The 22,558-nt window shown below is 51.6% G+C and overlaps 9 protein-coding genes across 9 annotated transcripts; 5 read left to right on the forward strand and 4 right to left on the reverse strand.

The window, feature by feature from the left end:
- Positions 1-393: 393 nt before the first annotated feature.
- Positions 394-5,966, reverse strand: VTN49DRAFT_5475 (uncharacterized protein; the record flags this gene model as incomplete). The annotated part of the gene is made up of 6 exons (XM_069413536.1): positions 394-2,591; positions 3,326-5,094; positions 5,163-5,531; positions 5,597-5,712; positions 5,780-5,846; positions 5,914-5,966. The coding sequence occupies 6 exons, from the start codon at positions 5,964-5,966 to the stop codon at positions 394-396; spliced, it is 4,572 nt and encodes a 1,523-aa protein (XP_069266198.1).
- A 435-nt stretch (positions 5,967-6,401) lies between these two features.
- VTN49DRAFT_5476 (uncharacterized protein) lies at positions 6,402-7,407 on the forward strand (the record flags this gene model as incomplete). Its single annotated transcript, XM_069413537.1, has 3 exons — positions 6,402-6,558; positions 6,638-7,287; positions 7,357-7,407. 3 exons carry the CDS (start codon positions 6,402-6,404, stop codon positions 7,405-7,407), a joined length of 858 nt encoding a protein of 285 aa, XP_069266199.1.
- Positions 7,408-7,651: 244 nt separating this feature from the next.
- VTN49DRAFT_5477 (uncharacterized protein) lies at positions 7,652-8,891 on the reverse strand (the record flags this gene model as incomplete). The annotated part of the gene is made up of 2 exons (XM_069413538.1): positions 7,652-8,471; positions 8,533-8,891. The coding sequence occupies 2 exons, from the start codon at positions 8,889-8,891 to the stop codon at positions 7,652-7,654; spliced, it is 1,179 nt and encodes a 392-aa protein (XP_069266200.1).
- A 555-nt stretch (positions 8,892-9,446) lies between these two features.
- VTN49DRAFT_5478 (uncharacterized protein) lies at positions 9,447-10,790 on the forward strand (the record flags this gene model as incomplete). The annotated part of the gene is made up of 2 exons (XM_069413539.1): positions 9,447-9,686; positions 9,738-10,790. 2 exons carry the CDS (start codon positions 9,447-9,449, stop codon positions 10,788-10,790), a joined length of 1,293 nt encoding a protein of 430 aa, XP_069266201.1.
- Positions 10,791-11,460: 670 nt separating this feature from the next.
- On the forward strand, positions 11,461-12,936 carry VTN49DRAFT_5479 (uncharacterized protein; the record flags this gene model as incomplete). The annotated part of the gene is made up of 2 exons (XM_069413540.1): positions 11,461-12,020; positions 12,081-12,936. 2 exons carry the CDS (start codon positions 11,461-11,463, stop codon positions 12,934-12,936), a joined length of 1,416 nt encoding a protein of 471 aa, XP_069266202.1.
- Positions 12,937-13,196: 260 nt separating this feature from the next.
- VTN49DRAFT_5480 (uncharacterized protein) lies at positions 13,197-14,267 on the forward strand (the record flags this gene model as incomplete). The annotated part of the gene is made up of 1 exon (XM_069413542.1): positions 13,197-14,267. The coding sequence occupies one exon, from the start codon at positions 13,197-13,199 to the stop codon at positions 14,265-14,267; it is 1,071 nt and encodes a 356-aa protein (XP_069266203.1).
- Positions 14,268-14,968: 701 nt separating this feature from the next.
- On the forward strand, positions 14,969-17,845 carry VTN49DRAFT_5481 (uncharacterized protein; the record flags this gene model as incomplete). Its single annotated transcript, XM_069413543.1, has 7 exons — positions 14,969-15,108; positions 15,173-15,295; positions 15,348-15,616; positions 15,670-15,755; positions 15,803-16,434; positions 16,490-16,660; positions 16,714-17,845. 7 exons carry the CDS (start codon positions 14,969-14,971, stop codon positions 17,843-17,845), a joined length of 2,553 nt encoding a protein of 850 aa, XP_069266204.1.
- Positions 17,846-18,099: 254 nt separating this feature from the next.
- VTN49DRAFT_5482 (uncharacterized protein) lies at positions 18,100-18,936 on the reverse strand (the record flags this gene model as incomplete). Its single annotated transcript, XM_069413544.1, has 1 exon — positions 18,100-18,936. The coding sequence occupies one exon, from the start codon at positions 18,934-18,936 to the stop codon at positions 18,100-18,102; it is 837 nt and encodes a 278-aa protein (XP_069266205.1).
- A 1,872-nt stretch (positions 18,937-20,808) lies between these two features.
- Positions 20,809-21,183, reverse strand: VTN49DRAFT_5483 (uncharacterized protein; the record flags this gene model as incomplete). The annotated part of the gene is made up of 1 exon (XM_069413545.1): positions 20,809-21,183. The coding sequence occupies one exon, from the start codon at positions 21,181-21,183 to the stop codon at positions 20,809-20,811; it is 375 nt and encodes a 124-aa protein (XP_069266206.1).
- Between the last annotated feature and the right edge of the window lie 1,375 nt (positions 21,184-22,558).

Consider the following 22,558-nt stretch of genomic DNA (forward strand, 5'->3'; position numbering starts at 1 on the left):
AGTCTCCAAATGAGGCTAGCTTCATACATTCTGAAGGTTCTCATTGGCTCGGAATGGACCGATCGTTTCGGCCCGCCACTTGTTTGACAGCTCACGGTTCCAAGATGATGATTTAACCCTAATGCCGAAAGCTATGACAGTTGACGTTTCCTCCGTGCACAAGTTCAATTCCGTCATTCAAGGAAAAATATGTGAGAACATAGAGTCATTCGATACTGAAATATATCGTACAGGATAGTATACAATACATACATAAGCCTCGTACTCATACAGAGGTAATACCGTAGAGAGGGACTAAGAGAGTCGTGAGCATAGACACTAGACACTGCAGAAACTTCTGGCCGCCGCGTCAGATTTCAAAAGATGTTCATGAAAGTCACATTACTGTATCAATCATTTGGCAGCCTCCACAGTAGCCGCGAGAGCCTGCTGGGCCAGCTTCTTGTTGCGCTTGACAAGAGCATTGAATTTCTTGTCAATGGCGTCAAACTCTTTCCGCGACTGCTCAAGCTCCCGCTGAGACCGTTCAATGTAGGCACGCAGCTCCTCATCCGTCATCGCCTGCACTTCATCGAGATCGAGAATCTGCCCCAGCGACGTGCCGGTCACGCCAAGCATCTGCTTCGCCGTCGCAGCAGCAAAAGATCGGACGGATGCGGACGTCGAACTCAGGAGATCACCATTGTTGGCAGCGCCAGTTCCGTTCGCGTCTGTGGTAGACAGGACGTTCGGTGCCGACGCTCCGGATGTCGCGGCCAAAGAGAGATCATCACCACCAGTAAGGACGGCCCCTGCAGCCAAGGCAATAGAGTCTTGATTGTCATCAACCCAGCGGATGTTGAATTTCTCCGGAGTCGCGAAGAGTGCATCCAGGCCACCGGCCATGTTTGTTGGATCAGGGTCCGCCATGGAAATGGCTGGAAACTCCTGCATATTCTCAGAACTCATGCGGCGCTCCAATTCCAAATATCGATCCTCCTCCGCTGGCGACAAATGACGCAGCACGCACCCACGAGGAGTTATCAAGCACCGGTTCTTCGGGGCATCCGAGCCGTCATTAATCCGGACAGGTTCGCCACGCAGTAGCATCTTTTTATGCTCGCTGGTCAGCTCAAGGGGCTGCTTCAGCCGGTCGTAATCCTCCGCAGTGCACTTCATGTCAGTGCGCTGGCTCAGCGTCGGCGGATTGAACAGAGGATGTGTATGCAAATCAATCTCTGCGGCTTTGTTCAACTGCGCCAATAGCACGTGCAGAGGAGAAGTGCGCTCCTGGAATAATTCTTTAATTGAACGACCGCTTTCCTTTGCATCCTTCACCATTTGCTCTATTGTGTTATTGCTTCTCCATGCCTCGGCGGGCTGCTTCTCCTCGCTTTCCCCATTGGCTGTTTTGGCATCATTGGCGGGTTTGTCCTTTGTTGCTTTGCGATCACCATCGGTTTTGCTCTCATCTTTCTCCGCCGCTTGTTCAGATCCCTTTCCATCCGACGTAGCTGATGGTTCTGACGAAGGAGCAGGTGTCTTCTTGGTTTTCCGCTTTCGGCCGATGATCGGAGCCTGCTCCTCCACTGCGGCAGCGGCGGCAGCCTCTTCCTTCATCGCCTCCTCAGCCTGCTTAGCCTTGAGCCGTCGTTCTTTCTTTGCCTGGCTCTTCGAGATCGTTCGCACTGGTGCAGATCCAATCCGTGATGGTGGAGGTGAGCTCGCCCTTGACCCGGAAGCAGAATTTCCGGCTTCAAAATCCGACGTAGCGTCCACTGGAGTTCCAGAGGAGGTAAGACTGGGGCGTCGCGAGCGACCCTTGACTTGAGTATTGGATGATGAAGACTGCGCAGCTGGAGGAGGCGGCGTCTCAGTCTTGGGTGTGTCAACGACACGAATCACTCTCGGTTGGCGTGGCCCAGATGAGTCGGAAACTCTCGAAATTCCAGTTAGCGGTGTGTTTGGTCGAGAGCCAGGTTGAGATGTGGCGGTCGCCGTCGTTCCCGCTGGAACGGAAGCAGTAGAGATACTCGGGGCAGGCTCCTCTTTCGTAGCAGGTATCTGGATGGGCTCATCTACAAGAGCCAGATTTAATTTAATAGGTTTTGCCTTCTTGGATGTGGCGCGTTCCTGTCGCTGTCCAGTTTCACCGGAGCTCGAATCTTTCGTGGGCGCTGGCGAAGGAGATTCTGTCCGATCTAGCTTCATTCCCAAGGCATTCTTTTTGCCTGGTTTCATCTGCGGCGAACCAAACGAGACATCGCCAGGATTCAGAGCTTTCTCGGCCGTCGCAGCATTAGATTTCTCTTCCTGTGAAACGGGCGTTGCGTGACGGGAAATCGAGTCTTGGGGTTTTTGGATGGGAGTTGCACGCCGTGACAGGGACAAGCCTGGCGGTGGGTGTGTGGGCAACGAAATGGTTGACGACGCAGGGCTGTGAGGCGCCGACGTCCCCTGGAGGACCGCCGCAGCTGGATGACCAGGAGGGAGCGGCAAACCTGGAGGAACAGATGGGGTGCCTGAGCGACTAGACTGGGTCTGCGATCGGAGAGATGCGTCATTCTTCGCTTTCGTTGCAACCGAGAGAGGGGGAAATTCGTTATCATCCACTGTAAAGACATACCGTTAGCTGGAGTCCTCGAATGGCTGCAGTCCTGCGCGCGAATGGTCAGGACGAAACAGGAGGAAGTCGGCCAGCCAACAACTCTGTCAAATGACAACGGAACATTCGTGGGGTCGGCCAGTTACAAAAGTACATGGGCATGGCATTTACAGAAAACTGGCCCATAAAACCATGTACTCAACAAAGGGAGGAACAGGATGACGTCTAGAACATTATATGTGAGAACTTGTTTCGACATATCAGCCCCCGTCTTGGATACAAGACAGGACGGGGAGGATTAACGTACATGATAAACATCCTGATGACGTCGTACTTTCTCATATGTCGACGAAGGGTGGCCGATGCATCGGAGGAACACAATGCCTGAACAGAAAAAAAAAAAATAATGTGACGCCGCAATTCGTCAAACATCACAAGATCAAAAATCATGAACCCCAGTGGAATAACGCCATAGGCACACCCAGGCCCACGATACCGAGAGCCATATTCGCCTCATGCTTCGCTGCAGAAAACAAGCAGAACCGACCTCACAATGGCAACCGTCATGCATGACAAAAATTCCAAGCCCAAAAAGTAAAACCAAGGGGAATATCGAAACGGGAAAGGAGAGAAAATGAAAGTCAAAGGACAGGAGTCGATGGCTGGCCGAAAGTCCCAACAATATCCATGACCATCACCAGCGGTATCCAGCTCCATAAACCATGGAGGGATTGTACCCACCTTGCCCCTGACTTCCGTAAACCGTCTGCCCCGTCGCACCAACACCGATCTGGTGCATCCGCGCCTGCAAGATACTCGGGTCCGCAAGATCTACTACACCGCCTCCACCGGAGGAAGTGTTAGCATGTCTCTGCTTCTTCCCCTTCTTCTTTTGCTTCTGTGGTCCAGAGTCGGCAAGTGTGCCGGCCTGGGAACCATAAAAGGCGTTGAGAAGGCCAGTGGTGGTGGGAGTCAGGGGAGGGGGTGACTGGTGCTGTTGGAGGGAGAACATGAACTCACGCTTAGCAGCTTCATGACCCTGTACACCGCCGGTACCTGTACCGCCGCGGCCACGTAGCAACTCACGCATAAGCTCGGGGTTCGCGTCTTGCTTGCCAACGTTGGCTCCGACACCGAGGTTCGCGTTTGTCGTGAAACCATGACCTTGGGAGAACATTCCACCGCCGCTGATCGGCGGAGTACCAGCAGTCTTCAGGCCAGGAGGTGGACCCTGGACACTGCCAGTGTAGAACTGGTTCGCTAGTCCCTGCTGCGGAGCGGGTGCACCGAGAGCACTAGGACTAGCGGATTGCATCACAGAGCCTTGTTGGCCAAGGACTCGAGGGTTCTTCGCGTTCGTATCATTGGCAAACGAGAATCGAGAGGACTGTCGACCATGGCCCTGGATGCTATTGTTCTGAGGCAGGGAGCCTTGTAGCAGCCCTTGCCGAGTTTGAGACGACTGATCGAGTTGTATGTGGTCAAGAGCGCCAGCCTGCTGGCCATTGGCCGACTTCAGCAACATCAATTGCTGTTGTTGAAGAGGCGTCAAACTCCTGCCGTTGATGTTAAGGTTCTGAAACTGCTGGCTCAGAGAGGCCGGAGATCCGACAGCAGAGTTGCTGGCGGTGCCGTGTTGTGAAGGTGGCTGGATCGCACCATGGACTTCGCGATTGCCAGCAGCTGCCCCTCGAGATGAGTGAACATCGTCTGGCTCGCCGCCCAGTTGCGAGCTGCCGCCTTCTCTATTCTCCTCCTCTCCAGCGGAAGACGGCCTGAGCATAGACTGGGCTTCCGCCTCCTGCTTTGCTCGTTCCTGTTCAGCCTTTTCTCGCATCGCCCGGCGCTTCGCTCCCCCAAATGGATCAATAAACGATGGACCCGTTTCGAGGAACTTGATATCCTCCTCCGAAAGCCCGTCAGTTGAGAAAACGAAGCGGAAAGCAGGCGATTTTATGGCTTTGACGAGATTCTCCAGCAAAACGTCCTCTGGCCGAGCAGGAGCAGTCTGCTCACGTGACTGCGAATTTGACGTTGGCTGTTGCGACGGAACCGGGGTAGGCCGTCGAGAATCCTGAGCCGCTTGTTGTTTATCCGGGCGCTTCCCGTCCTCCGTCTTCGATGTCGCTGTTGCCGCTGCTGCAGGCTTTGGACTAGGGGATGATCGATTTCCACTGACGCTAGCACGTCTGGCACGGTTGAGGGGTCCATCTTTATTGGCCCAGCTGGCGGATGATGGCAGAGCCGAACCATCTTGACCTGACTTCCCGGCCGGTTCATCCTTGCTTCCCTGGCGACGCATTGGCTGCGGCTGTACAGGTTGCGGGGCTGGCCGATGGGCGCCATTTTGATGATGACCATGGCGTTGGGCGGTATTGACCGAAGATAGATCCTGCCGACTATATGTTTCGTTGTCATCGCCGGTCTCGTGCAGGAAAGAGCAGTTTCGGTTGTTGCATTGCTCCCCGCGCAGGAACGCCGAGCAGTATTTGGTCGTACCATATTGTGCTCTAGTCATCATCGAAGTCAGCCTGACATCACTGGAAAACATGAGAACCGACACGCTATTGAAACGTACCTTAGAATCCGGTCTCCATTCTGCGAGCCATCGACGGCAGCAATACATGCAGCTGCATCGGCTTTTCTCGCAAAGGTAACGTAGACACCAATCCCTTGGTTGGGATTGCCGCCCGGTTTGGCCTTACTCACGACAATCTTCTCAATCTCGCCGTATTGACCGAAGTATTCTGGGCCACGTAAGGTTTGCAGTAGCTGTGCTTCATCCCGTATTGTCGGATTCAAGCCAATCACGTAGACCAGGTTCTTTTGGACCACGCGAACGCCAGCGAGATTCTTGCGGTTTGAATTTTCGACCTCGCGCTTCTCTTGCTCTTTCTTCTTTGCGGCGGCGGCTTTGCGATGTTTCAAGGCCAAGTCGGCTTTGAACCTGATGAGAAAATCAAAGGTCAGAATGCGTGTACAGAAGACGGCGACAATCTGGATCCCACTTACTCATCGGCATCTGGCACTTTGTATTGGATGGCGCTTTCATCGTATACTCGTCTGCAGTTCGGACACCGCCCCTCCTCGCTATGGGTTTTGATATTGTTATAGCAGAACTGACAAATCTAAGGAGCGCGTTAGACTGGATGCGAAACCGGAGGCTAGAGTCGCGGAAGGCAACGGGCGACTTACTTGATAGCCGCAGGGACACGGTTTGAAGTTCTTGTCCGATAGATCGAACTCTTCAATACAAAGTGGGCTGTGCCGCGACGGTCAGCATCGTGTAGAGAAAGATATCTAAAGGGATCGTCGTCGAGATTACGTACCAGAACTCATCATCATCATCAATGACAGAGTCAATTTGAGACCGATTTGACATGATGGCGGAAAATATGGAGGTGCGGTGACGGATTTAGAACAGATAGAGAGGGTGGGAAAGGGCCGGCCCCAGAAGATCCAGGAAGAGGGAGTTTGATTCGAAGAAAGATCGGTAAGGAACAGGATACAAGGGAAGGAAACAGAATGCCGCCAGTTAAGAAACAATAGAAACCACCAGGTAGGATGTCCAGATTTCGGATCGGATGGGCTGAATCTGCAGAGGGAGAAGAGAGAACTGAGAAACTGGACAAGACTTGGTTTGCCGCGTCGACTAGGGAAGTCGCACGCTGATTGGCTCGGCGCTCCACAAAATCACGTGTATAAGATTTGTCAGCATTCACGTGTGCTTGTCACGTGATGTGCCCAAGTCGCCTGCCGACTTCGATTTGGGGATCACTCTTCCGTCAACCCTGCCGTCGAACATCGTCCAAACGCTATGGCTGCTGCACGCTCTCTGGTCCGACTGGGAGGCCGCAATGGCTTTGGGAATGCGATTGGGCGTTCCCAATGCATCCGGACGTTCTCGACGACGTCACTTCGCGGGGCGGCGAAGGAAGAACATGTTCCGAACTTGAGGCACGCTCAACGGCCCCGTAGGTTCCCCAATCGCATGCGCTGGCGAACAAGTGGCGAGCTTTCTGTTTTGAGTTGTCTAACTGAAAGATCCTACAGCTCAAGGAGAGCTGAAAGCGCCGATTGTGAACCCCGCGGACAAGTACCAAGACAAGGCGGAAAGCCTGCACAAGTATGGGCAATATATCATGTCCTGCCTGCCGAAATTTGTGCAGCAGTTCTCGGTTTGGAAGGATGAGCTTACTATCTATGTCGCGCCCTCGGCGCTCTTGCCGGTGATGAAATTCCTCAAGTACCACACGGCGGCGGAGTTCACTCAGGTCTCGGATATCACTGCCGTCGACTATCCGACAAAGTCTCAGCGATTCGAGGTCGTCTACAATCTGCTAAGTGTGCGCCACAATTCCCGCATTCGTGTCAAGACCTACGCGGATGAGGCGGAGCCGGTTCCCAGCATCACTGGTCTGTACGACGGGGCGCTGTGGTATGAGCGGGAGGTATATGATATGTTCGGTGTCTTCTTCACCGGCCACCCGGACCTGCGCCGGATCATGACGGACTATGGCTTTGAGGGTCACCCGTTGCGAAAAGACTTCCCGCTGACCGGCTACACCGAGATTCGATACGACGAGGAGAAGAAGCGGATTGTTTACGAGCCTCTGGAGCTGACACAGGCCTTCCGCAACTTCGAGGGTGGCACTTCTGCCTGGGAGCAGGTTGGGCCCGGTAAAGACCGTCGTCCAGACTCGGTAAGTTGATTTAAACTGAATCTTCCTTTTCTCGTGAGAAATGGAATGCTAAGATTATTTGAACTACAGTTCAAGCTGCCCACCCCTAAGCCGGAGGAAAAGCCTGAAGAGAAGAAATAAATGCTTCTCTATGTATTCCTACAATATGACACCAATTCATTCATTTTTATTTTCCGTACGACATGCTTGTGTACATAAAATTGGTCTCGTGGGAGCTTGAATCAATGCCGAGTGAGGTGCAACTGGGCCCTATCGTGGGATTCGTAGCAAGCGGATCATAGAATTGAAGGAACATCGTTGCACATTCCTAGCAAAGAGAAGAGGGTTAGAGCACTGCAAAAGTGGTAATCCGGCCATTGAGTTCTTAGCGCCGGCGAGCTACCACTTCACTCGATCTTTTGTTCAGACGACTACGGATTTCCTTCCGAACAACCGGCTGCAACAATAGCTCATCTCGCAGGCGCATCAGATGCACTGCTGCAGCGACGGGACCAAAAAGGGTCTCGCAACCAACGACAGTCGTAGCAAGTCCAAACCAATTCACACGGCCGGTGATCCTGCGCTGGGCAAGGGCGTTCTGCACAGCCGCCCACAGCAACACGGCATGACATCCGATCAAAAAATCCCACTGCAGAAACACGTGCACGCCCTCGGCGAGCGATGTGACCCGGAAGTCGGACGACGGCCAGGTAACGCCAAAAACTTCCCTGGGGTGCAGGGCATGCACAATCTTCTCGTTAAACAGGGCTGGTAAGAGGACTGATGTCAAGGCTACTCCCCACCCAACTGCATGCGTGATGGCAGCAAGCCAGAAGGAAGCCGAGTAGAATATACGAAGTGCGATACGCTTTGAAATTGACGAGGAATATCTATGCGGGAGCAGGAGATGCGCGACGAAGGCCAGCAGCGACACGTAGCCAGGGAATGGCTGCCACAGCGCTATCAGGACTTGCTTGGCATCAACACTGATGACTCCTGGAGTTGGGAGGATCACGCCAACGCATGGGATAATGTATCCCACTACGAAGATGAACGGAAGAACTCTCACCACTGTCTCCGGGGCAACAATCCTCTCGGGCTTCGGCTGAACCGATACCGGAGAAAACCACAGATGGAGTCCGCAATAAAGTGAGGCGGATATAGCGAACGTGAACAATTGAGCAACAAGCCCGAATATAGATGCTCTGCCCAGCCTGTTAGTACGAGATTCTCGTGGGATTATGCGTGGAATATCTTGATTCATACATCGCAGGTAATGTCCTAGCATTGCCTTGCCTCCACGACTCCAGAAGGATCAAGGCCCATGCGGATCCGAATGCGCCGGCAAACACGAAGGTGTGAAGGGACAACGAAGGAGCACTTCCATCAGTTGTTGGCCAAAAGAATACAGTCAAGACGGCCAAGGTCCGATCAATGCTTTGGACACCAGTGTAACGAGTACGTAGAATGCCGCTTGACTCAGGTAAGGAGCGTTCTTTGACGAGCGCCTTCACCAGTTCTCTCAATCCATTGTGTCTTGCAAACCAGAAAATGGAATACCAGGCGAAACTGAGCAGAGCCGGGAATACAATGAAGGATAAGACAAACCGAGCACGACCCCCCATGATGGATTCTCAAAGCACACGGATCTGAATTTTTAGATTCCTCAATACTGTTCAGAAGTCAAAAGAAAGCTCAAACAAAACATGAGAGGTCTCAATTGCGTTTTCCAAAGCGCCCATAGGAGAAAGACGAAGTCTCAAACATTGCGTGTGCTGGCAAAGCGAACAATCACATGACAACAACAACAAACGCTGTAGCGGGGACATGTACACGAAACTGTACTAATTTCACAGGAAAATCAACACTCGGTATTTACGCCGCTGGCTACCTGCAGGGCGAGCGCCAGCACTGCAGTGTCACCGTGTCACCGATACTAACAGATCCCGAGGCCTGGGCTGATGCAGATCGCCCGCTAAGTCTAATTAGGAAAAGGCTATGTCTGACGTAATATGCCAAGCTTTGTTTTTCGTGAAAGGAAGCCAAGGAACAACAAGGCTTGGCAATGTTAGGGCCTGAGGCAGTCTCAAACCTACTTTGTAGAAGACCGTCATAAATTTCGTCGGTCTGAAGCTTCGCCAATCCGGAAACCAGCGCAACGTCATAGACTTTGCACGCCAATGCCGAAACGCAAGCATGACGAGATCGAGGATGAGGATCCTCGCGATGATCGGAAAGTAGAAGGTCGCACACGGCTGTTGCGCAAGCGGTTCGAACATGGCTCCCGCCAGCTCTTCCGCGCATTGAAAGTTGCCCGTGGCTTCGAACGGCAGAAGCTTGGCCGGCGACAGAAAACCGCGAGAAACGATGGCAATGAGAAGGCGCTGGAACGTTATAACGCTGAGGTGGAGAGTCTCAAGGTAGGCACCTGTCAGACAGATTTTCGGGTACAATTCTACTGATACGCTCAGAAACTCAATCTGCATGTGACAGCTGAACGATATCTCTTGAAACATATGGCAAAGACGAAACGTATTGCTCAAACTCCCGAATTTGAACAACTAAAGAATTCAACTTCAGTGTCCCTTGCGGGACCACAGAATCCGGCAGAAGCTAACGTGATCGCGCGACTATTCAAGTCAAATCCCGTCAAAAAGGAGTTGCCGCCGATCATTTCTTCGCTGCGGGCCACATTTGGACTCGACGATGCACCACAAACGGCCACAAAACAAAATGATAAGGAACGCAAAACAAAAGACAAGTCAGCAGACAGCGAGGGAGATGTCTCGGAGAGCGAATCTGACGCGAGCGAGTCCGACGCATCACGGTCAGCAAAACACCAGGCGGTGGATGGCGACATTAGCATGGATGATGCGTCCGTGGTGAGTGCGGAGTATTCCCGGTTCAATGGCCGGCTAGCTTCTTCAGATGAGGATTCCGCCTCGGATGTGTCGCATGAGGAAGTCTCGCCTCGTAAGCGTTATGATGTCGCAGAGGCTATGTCTTTGTCATCAGAATCGCCGTCCCGAAGTTCCTCGGAATCGCCTCCGCCGTCTAAGAGCAAAGGCCGGAAAAAGATCAAACAGCCAAAGGACACGACCTTCCTGCCGTCTTTGATGGCTGGGTATTGGTCCGGGTCCGAGTCGGCAGAAGACGTAGACGTTGCTCCGAAGAAGAGAAAGAACCGTATGGGCCAGAAAGCTCGCCGAGCACTCTGGGAAAAGAAATACGGGCAGAACGCAAACCATATCCGGAAGGAGAAGGAAAAGAACAAGTCGAATCGGGATCAGGGATGGGACTTACGAAGAGGCGCGACTGACGAATCCGGGGACCGCGGACGGAAGCCCAAGGGGCGAAAGTCCGAATCCAAGAGCAAACCGCAGGGATCTGATGATGCCTCCAAACCAACCAAGGCGCCGGCGAAGGAGGAGAAGCCGCTCCATCCTTCGTGGGAAGCGGCACGCAAAGCCAAAGAGAAGAGCACCCAGGCAACATTTCAAGGCAAAAAGATTACGTTTGACTAACTACATGTACCTAGCATCGCACTCTATGTACATTGGCATGGGAGGAGTTCTGAGATTCCGTCATGACAACGATATTAGGATGGATGAAGCTACGTGGGCATTCTGTAGTGAAAGCAATTCCTGGCTTGTTACTCCACTGCATTTTCATTAATGATGGTTCATTCAAGTATACCGGCCTTGCCCGGGTTCCGGCATCCCGGTATCTTCCCGGTCATCACATGACCCACGGCTCAATATAGCCGGTGGCGGGCCGGTGCGAAGTACGCACAGTAAGCACCCTTGAGCAACTGATAATACTACTAGCTCACTTGGAGACCGCCAGGAGCACTCTTCTACCATGGTCAACGGTGACTCATTGAGAACTGCAATCATCCATGGACTGCCGGCCCTAGCCGGCCATCACAAGCTCTAAAAATGAACCCTAAGCCCTGAAGCCGATCCGGATCGGTAAAGCCACATTCCTAAGGTGGTTTAGCCTTGCCGATAAGGCTCGGACCCACCCGATCCTTATCAAAGCTTCTAGAAGAATGAATGAATGATCCCGGCCCGTGGATGATAACGCTGCCACCCGGTCCGTAGATAAAAAGTCGCCAGGTAAGTCGCCATCAGCTCTCATGATGTTTCTTCTCCTATTGCCTCCGATGAACTTGCGGCAGTCTCTGCCGGAAAGATGAAGCATGTGCGCTCATTCCGGGCATTCCTGCCCACGCAGATTCGCTCGGTCAGCATGACCAGCAACAACTCGAAGCCATCCCAGGCCACCACCGTAGGGGAGATGATCTCCCCTTCGCCGCCGAGAGATCCCACGCAACAGCCTTCGCTAGCACGGTTACCGTTGTCGAACGTGCTTCGATCACTCTGTATCCTGACCGCTTCCTCGTCACCATTGCTTCTTCGACCGTCTATCTACGTGCTCTCGGCGTTGTCGAACCCACGCACGGCACTCACGGATGTTTCGCGCAACCCGGTGCTCCACTGGCTGGTCAAGAACACCATCTACAAGCAGTTCAGTGCTGGAGAAACCAAAGACGAAGTACAGCACTCCATTGCTGAGATCAAGAAACTGGGCCACCGAGGGGTACTCCTTGGTTATGCCCGTGAGTTGCTTGTGAAGGATAACGAGGCAAATGTGCATGATGAAGCAACAGCTCGGAAGGAGGTGGATGCCTGGCTGCAAGGGACATTGGAAACTGTGGATATGGTTTCTCAGGGTGATTTTGTAGCATTAAAGTAAGTTACCATTGAGCTGGAAGCAGTGTTTGCAGGGAAGTTTGCTAACTTTTTCTCCAGGCTCACAGGAATGGGCCAACAAGCTGTGTATCGCTTGCGAAACCGTCTGCCACCGACTGACTTCATGGATGCCGCGATTCGGTCAGCCTGCGACGCCGCTATTTCAAAACAAGCCCGTATCTTGGTCGATGCCGAGGAGCAAGCGGTGCAACCGGGCATTGATGAATGGGTAATGCGGTACCAGGAATATTGTAATAAGCGCACTCCGGGTACAGCGACAATGTACGGCACATACCAGGCGTATCTGAAATCAACCCCTGAGAGACTCGCACGCCATCTTGCCACAGCAGAGAGCCAAGGGTTCACTCTTGGCGTGAAACTGGTGCGAGGAGCCTACCTTCGGACCGAACCGAGACATCTCATCTGGGATACCAAGGCCGATACCGACAAATGCTACGATGGCATTGTGGAGGCCATTCTGACACGACGCTACAACTCAGTCCTCAAGCCGCATGAAGCTGGCTCCGATAAAAGCGTCCCGCTCGCCAACCTCCTGATTGCCACCCACAACCGCGACTCTGTCCTGAAAGCGCAGGCCCTGCGCATGAAACAAGCAGAGGCGGGTGAGCAACGTGTCCCAGTTGCCTATGCACAGCTCCAGGGCATGGCGGACGAGGTTAGTTTCGAGCTGATGACATCATCTGTTAGCAACGACTCGGCCGTGGATCCTCAGGGCACAGCCGAGCGGACTGAGGTCTACAAGCTGTTGACATGGGGCACTGTCCCGGAGTGCATGGGCTTTTTGTTCCGCCGTGCTATTGAGAACACGGAGGCTGTTGGCCGGACGAAAGATTCCCAGACCGCAATGGCGCGGGAACTGAAGAGACGAATTGCACGACTTTTCGGTTGGCGATGAATCATGTTGAGACCCCATGATTACCAGTATATAGTATCATTAATGATTCTGGGTATTTTTGATAGCGAGCATGTATTTAGAGCGCGATTATGAGCAGAAATTAATTCATTGATTCGATAATGGTACCGGCTCGGATATGTAGCGGGGCAGAGACGGATTTTCCCGTGGCCCAAGACCGATTAAATATATATTCGCACCTAGGGAGCCGTACTCGACGCTAATGCAATTTGTTCCTCTGCTGCGTGTTCCAAGCAACTAAGATGCGGTTGATCTCTGAGAAAGACCTTGCATATCTACTTCGCCATTTGACCCCAGCCCAAACCCAGCAATTACTCCATGATCTTTCACAAGGGCTCGGTGTTTTCTCCGCGGAATCTTCATCCGCATCCACTTCCCGCAAAACAATCCACCAGCCCCTTCGCACTAGCCTTGTAACCGAGAATGGCGATACATCTCTGTTTATGCCCGTGTCCGACACGGCCACTACGGGAATCAAAATCGTTACAGTGCCAGCGAAGGGTCGCATTCAGGGCGTCATCAACGTCTTATCGCCGGCTGGTCGGCTTCTAGGGGTTCTGAGTGCGGCCGAAGTCACGGCGTTCCGTACGGCGCTGGCCACGATGACGCTGCTGACTCGCTGCACCTCAATCCCGAAGCGGCAGCTGGTCATTTTTGGCGCCGGTCCGCAAGCCGAATGGCATGCGCGGTTGGCGCTACTATTGTTTCACGAGAGCGTCGCCGCCATCACGTTTGTCAATAGAGGGCAAGGCAGGCTCGATGCTCTCTGCCAGGAGACGTTCCCGCAGCTGCGCGAGAAGTATCCGCAGGTGACATTCAGTGCGTACTCAAAGGAGTCTTTACAAATGAATAGTGGAGAATCCTACGAGACGAAACTGCAGGCCGATTTGGCGGCCAGTGACGTGATCTTCTGCTGCACCCCATCAACGGAACCCATTTTCCCCTATGCATATCTGCAAAGAGCGCCCAAACAGCGCTTCATCTCTCTGATTGGCTCGTATAAGCCGCACATGCGAGAGATTGACTCAGACACGCTGCTTTCCGGCGAGGATGGTCGCAGGATCTATGTTGATTCAAAAGAAGCATGCTTGGAGGAGTCTGGAGAACTCATCGCGGCCAAGGTTACGGCCGACCAGCTGGTTGAGATTGGCGAGCTCTTTGCTCCAAACGAACCATTCAAAGATGTCATCCCTCCGCCAGGAGCAAATGTCGTGTTCAAATGCGTAGGGATGGGGATTATGGACCTGATTGTTGCGAAAAGGATTTTGGCTTTGGCGGATGAATTGGGAATCGGCGTTGATGCCGACTTCTAGACTGTAATTACTGTACATAGTATGAGCAACATATACATAGAAGCCTAGCCCTGGTCCTTGAAGAATCCCTGCCGTAAGTTACAAGGCTGGAGCCGGGACGAAGGCCCATGTCCAAGCATGACCAAGAATGTTAATTGCAGTCAATATGATCACCGGTAATAATGGTAACAGAGATCAACAAATAGAGGACATCGTCCAATTCAATTCCGTGTCTATTTCTGCAGATTAGCCTCCTTTCTTGCCCGCTCTTGCCCGCTATTGACCGCGATGGTTGCCAGTGAGAGGCGTAATCCTCCGATGAGAGACCGGAGGTAGCCATTCGTAGCCGAAACTGCTCCGGTGATGAGTCATCAGGTCATGTGACAATGAAGTCATGGCCCGATTTGGCATTTTTAACCGATAACAGTTAGCGTGGCCACTGTAGCCCCGTGGGGTTCGTGATTTCGTCCAATAAAATAGCTCGATTGAAACTCGGCCAAAGGCTATTCCAGCTCTGGAATAGTTCATTATCTTGCGATAAGGCCGCCTGTTGCATCCATCAGATAAGCAAATCAAGCCCTCGTTTCACAGTCTCACCTGAACTTTACGATCTGCTTTACGAACAGCTGGATGATGTCTGCTCACGAACACCCACCACGGCACCGTCTGTGATGTTGTTGGAAGTATAGTCCTATACGCCCCGCCTGTCTGTGCCGTACTAGATGCCACCCGTGAAATCTACTGCTGCGAAATGGCCTCTGGCATCAGACTCGATTCCTGTAAAAAGGCACGTGGAAGAAGGCCTGGAGCGGTCAAAGCGGCCGCGCGTCGCGGAGGAGAATCGCAAGCGAGCGGTGCGCGCGTAAGTGGAGGAGGAGTCGAAAGGAAAAGTGCGGCTGTTAATCGATTCATTTTATTGTTCTTAGTTGCGATGGATGTCGACGAGTCAAAGAGAAGTGTGAGGGAGGCGTACCCTGCCGGCGGTGTGCCCGTTACCGTCGCGAATGTCTCTTCAATACTGTGCCAGATCAGAATGAGAAATCGAGTCGGTATGTGTTCTGCCGCATTGTTGTCGAAACATCAATATTGACTCTTGCTCAGACGTCTTCGTGCCGTCAGTCTCGGGAGAAGTGACGATTCGGAAGCTGAGCGAGTGCAATACATGGAGAAAATCCTGGCGCATTATGCTCCAAACCTCTCTCTTGACGTGTCCTCCTTGCGCAAAGCTGCAGAGAGCCTTCCGGGAAAGCAGCGAGATGCCGACTCGAATGGTCCTCCGACGCAGGCCGAGGGTGATGATCCCGACGACGATGATCTAGCAATTGACGAAGAAGATTTCAGCATCAAAGCCTTTCCAGATAACACAATGCGTAAGAGCTTTAGGTTCTTCAATCGGCCAATTCTAGATGCTTACTTTCCGTAGAATACTCGGGTGAGTATTCCTACCTCAATTTCTCGATGAAGATTAGGCGGAAGATCGACGAGTGGATGAAAAATGCCATCCCCGAGGTACGGATCTCGATCATCGCTGTTTCCGGCGTCGCTAATCTGCCTAGGACTCTACGGAAGCCGTACCTTTCGAAGAGCGATGGCGAGCAACACAGCTGCAATCTGGCTCAGCTGCTGTATCGGCCGCAATCACGTGTCTTCCGCCTCGCTACGTTGCCGAATTCCTCGTAAATGTTGCCTACAAGTACGCTCGAACGAACAATTTCTACGTTGAGGAAGACTGGCTGCGCGATAAGCTGAACGTGTGCTATACGAATCCCTCTAGCCTTACGTCCAACGACGCTGCTGCTGTATGCATCATCCTAATGACCCTTGCCATTGGGACACAGTTTGCGCACATGGACTCGCCGACCCCAGTGAACAAGCCCTCTTCAGACTTGTCCGCTGATGAGCACCGGTTTTCTGAGGATGAAGTTGGATTAACCTTTTATCATTTTGCTTCTAAACTTTTGCCAGACATTATTGCGACGACATCTGTCCGAAGCGTGCAAGCATGTTTACTTTTGGGAACGTATCTCCTCCCGCTCGATACATCTGGTCTGTCCTATACTTATTTTGGACTTGCATTGAAAATGGCAATCCAGAACGGCATGCATCGAAAGTACACAGGCGAGGGCCTCGATCCACATATGCAAGAGGTTCGAAATCGCGTATTCTGGACGGCTTTTACCATTGAAAAGTGAGTTTACAGGATCTTTCTAGCCCTCGCTTTCTACATACTAACCCGGAATCAGGCGGATTAGTATCTTGCATGGACGGCCAGCATCCATTGCCGATGCTGACGTCGATGCTGACCTGCCGACAGATCTCCCTAGTCTTCGGTCGACCTTTGTACCGAATAACTACACAAATATGGTAGCTTTGATTACCTTAACTATGAAGCTTGGTGAAATTGCACAAGAGATGTAAGCATTTGTGCTCCAGATTTGAGTTCGCAGCTGACAAACACCACCCGTAGATCACTTTTGAGAAAGTGTGAAAAGTCCAAACAATCTGAGCATCTAGAAAGACTCTTCACGAAACGAAAACAGCTTCTTGAGTGGTGGACCACGTTGCCGGAAGAGATAGAGTGCCGCGATCTCAATCCGAGCGGTCCTCTTTTCCGCTGTAACGTTCACCTCAAGTTGGACTACTGTTTGACGCGGATATTCATCGGGCGGCCGTTTCTTTTCAGTAATGTCAAAGGCGTCAACCCAACTTCTGCACAGAAGGGCTCTGCCCCACGATACAAAAGCAGATCGATACTAGTCACCGACTGCGTGGAAGCAGCCCTGGAAATTGTTGACCTATGTCGGTTACTCCGTGATGAGACTGGTCTTGCACGTGCCTCGTACACCGAGTTTAGCTCCTGCCGAGCCGCCCTTCTGGTTATCCTGGCGCAAAGTCTTACGAAGCGAACGGAGCGGCTGAGAAACGCGCTCTCACAGGGTATGGGCTTGATCAAGATCATGTCCATGGGGGTTGGAATGGCCCGTTCTGCTGTTAATGTCATTGAGGCGTTAGAACGTGCCATTCGCCGCTTGGACGAGTGGACTGAAACGCAAGCACAGAGCCGACAGGATGCAGTAGACTCGGGCTACGAGCGATTCAAAAACTGGGAGATGCTTTGGAAAACAGGACCCATCTCGCCCCATATCAGTGGTGCGGCTTCCTCAATCAGCCCTGAGATCTCAGCTGCGCCGGAGGGCCCGCCTGTGCAGATGCTTCCTCCCGGCAAAGCAGGGATGGAAACTACCGTCTCGTCAGAGCAGCCTGGGGATGCTGCGACGAAGCCATCTAACCACGCGCATGTGTCCGGCAAGTCCCAGGGCACTACAGACAATGGAATCTCGACGGCGCAATCTCCTCAAATGGAGACGATCCCTCCACATGATGGCGGTTTCGCCGACGTGCCGCATTTCGGATATGAAGGGTTCATCTCGAATTTCCCACAGGAACTGGATGAGTTCAATGCCATTCCCAATTTCGATACCGAAGCACAACAGAATCTGGAGAGATTAGAATTAGGTTTGGAGGGTGATGGGTCAGGTCCAGGACCGGATGGCGGCAGTGCCCGCAGTGGTAGTTGGATTTCATTCATCAATGAATGAATGAATGAATGAATGTTACGATGGATGTAACGCTTTATCATATTGTAGGATATGTATTACTGATGGCTGGGTTCACTATAATGTCTGACTGACGCGAGGCAGGAATCTCAATGAAAATGGCATTAAGTCAACTATCACAATTACACTGCTCGAAAGAGCAACAACAAGTCGATTCCTCCAAAGTGAGCCCCCAGCCGTGCTTTTCAGACTCATCGCTCCTTCTCCGTAGCCTAATTCCCATGAGCCATACATACCTATCGACGGCTGAAGCTAGCTCTCAGCCTCGTCTCTGTTTCCCAACCATGCGTGCCGTTTCTCGGATCTTCCACCGCACGTGTGCGAGTGTAGCATTGCACGTCGTCGAGCTGATGGCCACGAATCCGGGTAAGAGGTTTGACAACCGTCGTCACGTGGGTGGAGAGAAGACAGTCATCCCCGTCGTGGCTCCGGACATGTCTGCTGGAGGACCCCGGTACCTTCGTGCGCGAAGACCGTGTATCATCCTCACCACTACGCGACACACTGTCGGATGGCGCGACGGAGCGTACGCGGGAGCGCTGGTCAGGAGCGATGGAAGTAACGGAGCCGCGACGAGAACGGTTTTCTGACGCCGGGGCGCGGGATTCAGCTCCAGCGACGCTTCCCGTGCGGCGATGGTGGCGATAGCCACTTTGGGACTCCGCTCGCACGACACTCGGTGCACGACTGTGCTGGCGGTGACCGCTCTGAGATTTGCCGCTCTGAGATCCGGCCACAGAGCTGCGCCCCTTCACGGAGGGTTCATTGTTATCCCTCAGTGTCAAACATCTCGTTATTTGTTTGGAGAGAACTTCGTCATCGGCATCCGCTGGGCGGACCGACCCTACCTTGCGCACAGGTGAGCTGGTGCGGCTCGCTGAGTCCGTTCGACTCGCCGTCTCGGAATGTAGAGAACCTCGTTGGCGGCGGCGAGGAGGAGTAACCCCGTCGTCCCAATCCATGATGCTCCTGAAGCTAGCTTGGGAGGACGTTGCGCGGGAGCGATTGTTGTCGTCGTCAACAATTGTATGGACCCGGCTTCGCGAGCTTCGTGACGTAGAGTGGGAGGGCATAATTGCTGCAAATGGCGACAGACTAGACTGATTTGATGTCTGTCAGAAGAGAAGTCGGTTTGGTTGTCTGTGATGATTGAGTTGCGGACGACCATGACTGTACTGATGCAGCAGTTTTATAGCGGATTGACCAGGACTTAGATTGTGGATAGATGAATGAATTTTCCACCATATCTACAGCTTAACATAGCTATTCCCGTCATCGAGAATTACTTTTCCTTCGTACTACAGGTTAGTCTGAAGTTTTTCGCCAAAGTAGAGAATTTTCGTTTCTCCGGAACGTTTGTGTTTCATTTCTCGGTTCGATTTTGGTCGAAGATATTCGACAGACGACTTGGTCCTTTTATAGTGATACCGTGTGAAGCTGCATTGACGATGCTTTGTTGACTTCATTGTCATCCATAATTGAAAGAGATATTCTTTTGACCTTTTCTGTCAGATAAAGCTTTCTTTGCTTGAAACATCCTGACATATTATTACCGAAGAACAGGGCTTGAACGGTCTTCTCGGCTGACACCAGACTGGAGAAACGAGCCTTTGATCGAACATGTTCAAAACACATAGGACATGCTGTATCGAAGAAATCGCACAAACCGAGCCAGGGGAGGCCCCGGTTCCCCCAATCCTCCTAAGCATCAAAGGGGTTATGGGACGACTTTATACAGGAATTTAACATTGTCCTTCAAACTTAGCACGGCACATCTTCTAAACGCCCAGGAGCTTACTATTACCTATCTTGCAAACAGGCTGCCGCTAGTAGTAGTAGTTGAGACAATCTCCATCCATATTACAACGGCTCTTCTTCGCTTCAGAATAATCAATGCTACGGCAGGGTAGGAAACCAGGCCATGGGATCCTGACGAGTATTGCATCCTGACTTTGAACATTATCACCCTGATTCAACCAGATTTCTGCAATAATGGCTTTCAAAAACTAGTTATGCGTCAGTCAGCGCAGGAAATCATACACATTACTCAGCACCCACAGGATCAATGGGACCAAACGGGTGTCAACTGGCTCGACGTTCAATGAATCTTGGAAGTTTGGGAACTCTTTACTTCGCAAATTTCCCTGAACAACTCTGGAACTAAAACGACTTGAGTCGTTACATGCAATTCCATAATTATGGCATCATTTAGCGCTTAAACCATCCAAGATCAGCTCTCGATGCCTCGCTGCCAGAAACCCTAAAATGTATTCTCTAGGAAGGTCGTCACCATTGTCCGAGAGCCGAGGTCACGTGACATACCTTTCCATGAACAACCAGGACCTTTTTATCGTGTTACGGGGTCGAACCACTAACGTCGAAAATAAGCAAATATGATTGGCTACTGGCTAAGCTTCCAAGTAATTTTGGGCAGATTTCTCAGTTCTCATTGGATATAAGAGGTGTGAAGCACTTTGAGTTACCGCGCTAAATTAGCTCTGGTTGTTCAAACATTCTCCGAGCGTGGGGGCCCATCATCTCCCAATGTTCAGTAGCTTCAATGTGTTCCTGATTATTTTGGATGGTTGTTGATTTAGGGTTTTCGAAAGTATGTGAAGTCTATGCTTCGGTATTTCCTGCAAACAGCTGGATGAACTTGACCGAATGGCTCTATCTCGGACACAGAGGTCATCGATCTCAATGGAAACAAATCGATTAAGCTCAAACAAATTGAAAAATCATTTCTAGAGAACAAACGACGCAAATTCCGAAACATCAATATAAACCACAGTGTTACCCGAAACACCGAAAGTTATGCTACTACTTGAGCCGAATGATGACCTTGGATATCTCTTCGCGAGTGTCGGTGCAGTTGTGTGGGTCGAGCTCTTTACGCACTACAACATGTCTTTCCACGCTCTCGACGCGGTTTCTCGGAAGTACGGTCAATGAGTCGGATTCGCCAAGCCGAATTCTCCGGCGGGTGGGACGATGATGACCACCTTTATCGCCGCTATGAGAGGTATATCGTTCGGAAGACACTGCGGCAGAGCGATGCGAGGAGGATCGCTTCTCATTACCACGGCGACGGGAGCGGTGGCCATGTGTTGCGGGCGAGCCGTGACGAGGTCGCTGGCCATCTGATGTGCCCTCGCCGCGAGGAGACCGCCTGTCACATGGTTTGTCAAAGTCACGACTGGAGTGTTCGCCAAATACTGCGGTAGGGTCACGACGGGAATGATGATGAGGTGTTGCGACAGAGCTACAACGAGACCGCTTGCTAGATGCAGCGGTCGATGCGACGCGGGATCCAGCTTCATGGCTACTCTTCACACGGTGATTCACGCGATAGCTTCCCTCGAGCTGGTCTCTCGAGCCGGACTGGCCCTCCAACTGCTCTTCATAATGCACAGATGGTTGACCTATCGTCGTGCCGTCATGACACGACACACTTGTTCACGATCTGCGATTTGTGAATGATGAAACATACCGTGACTATCGACATAATAATATCTGCATTATTCCTACTTGGAACGGCGCATGGGAGACGCGAGGCTGTTACTCTCGCTTCCAGGTACTTAAACAAGTTGTCGAGTGCAGTAACAGGTACCTAGTACTCTAGTACCTACCTAACCTTCAAACATTTAGTAGCTATTACTAACCTGTGTCAGCCTATGTATATAGGACTATGCTTCCGGATAAGTCTACAGTACCTAGAGTCTATCACGGGGAATTCCAGTGACTATTGCTGCATTCCTATTATAAGTTAGCTAAAGCAACTTAATCCACTCTCAATTTTCCCTCTAGGTCGCCGAATTATGTCAAGGAATTAACGACGCACTCAATGCTATCACAGAACTGACGTACCTGTGGGTGATCAAGCAGTGTCTTTGCAGTGTCATCGTAATTCCCTTCGCATAAATTTTCCTTTGGGCCCGGCTCTGCCACGTGCGGCCCGTGGCTGGCGTGACAAGAGGGTGTATGCACGGGAAGATTGTATACATACGAAGGAAACGGAGAGCACGCAAGGCAATGCAGAACTATGGTGACATCTGAAGATGACGATGAGATAGATAATATAGTACATAGTATATTTCGTATGGGGCGTTGACATGACGTTTGTAAACGTTGCAGCCTAGATCAATCGTGTCAGACTCGATTTTAAACAAAAGAGCACATGAAGTTTGAGATATTGCGGATTTTCGCCAACTATTTGCGGCTGAGCAAACGTTGCAAGGTTTGGCACGTTGTGGCTTTGTTATGCCGTGCCACGGCAGTTAAGCAACTCAAACGTTTCCAGTCACTCTCAAAGCATATGACTTCAATTCTAGGGACTTGATTTGAATACATGAAAATTACAGGCACGTCCATATTTCCTTCCGCGTTCAGATGTTCAATTATGTGTAGCTTGTCACGCCACAGGTGTCCAGTCTCAATCAATGCTTTGTTGACTCCGGTCAGTATCATCATTAAGACTTTTGAAGTATCAAAGAAAGTCATGGCTTCGCTCACAGGCAACCCAGTGGAGAAATCACAAAATTCTTTCTCTTCGGACGTCAATTCCCGTATCACCAAGCACCGAGTTCTATAATATCGTCTCCCAGCCCCCCACAAAGCAAATACACAGCACTCAGCTTCACTTTTAGGGAGCGGTTTTGCAGAAGCATTTGGAGAGCAGCTGTTAGTTAAGATGAC

This window comes from Thermomyces lanuginosus, assembly GCF_041956635.1.
Source record: "Thermomyces lanuginosus strain ATCC 200065 unplaced genomic scaffold VTN49scaffold_35, whole genome shotgun sequence".
Taxonomy (NCBI): Eukaryota; Fungi; Ascomycota; class Eurotiomycetes; order Eurotiales; family Trichocomaceae; genus Thermomyces; species Thermomyces lanuginosus.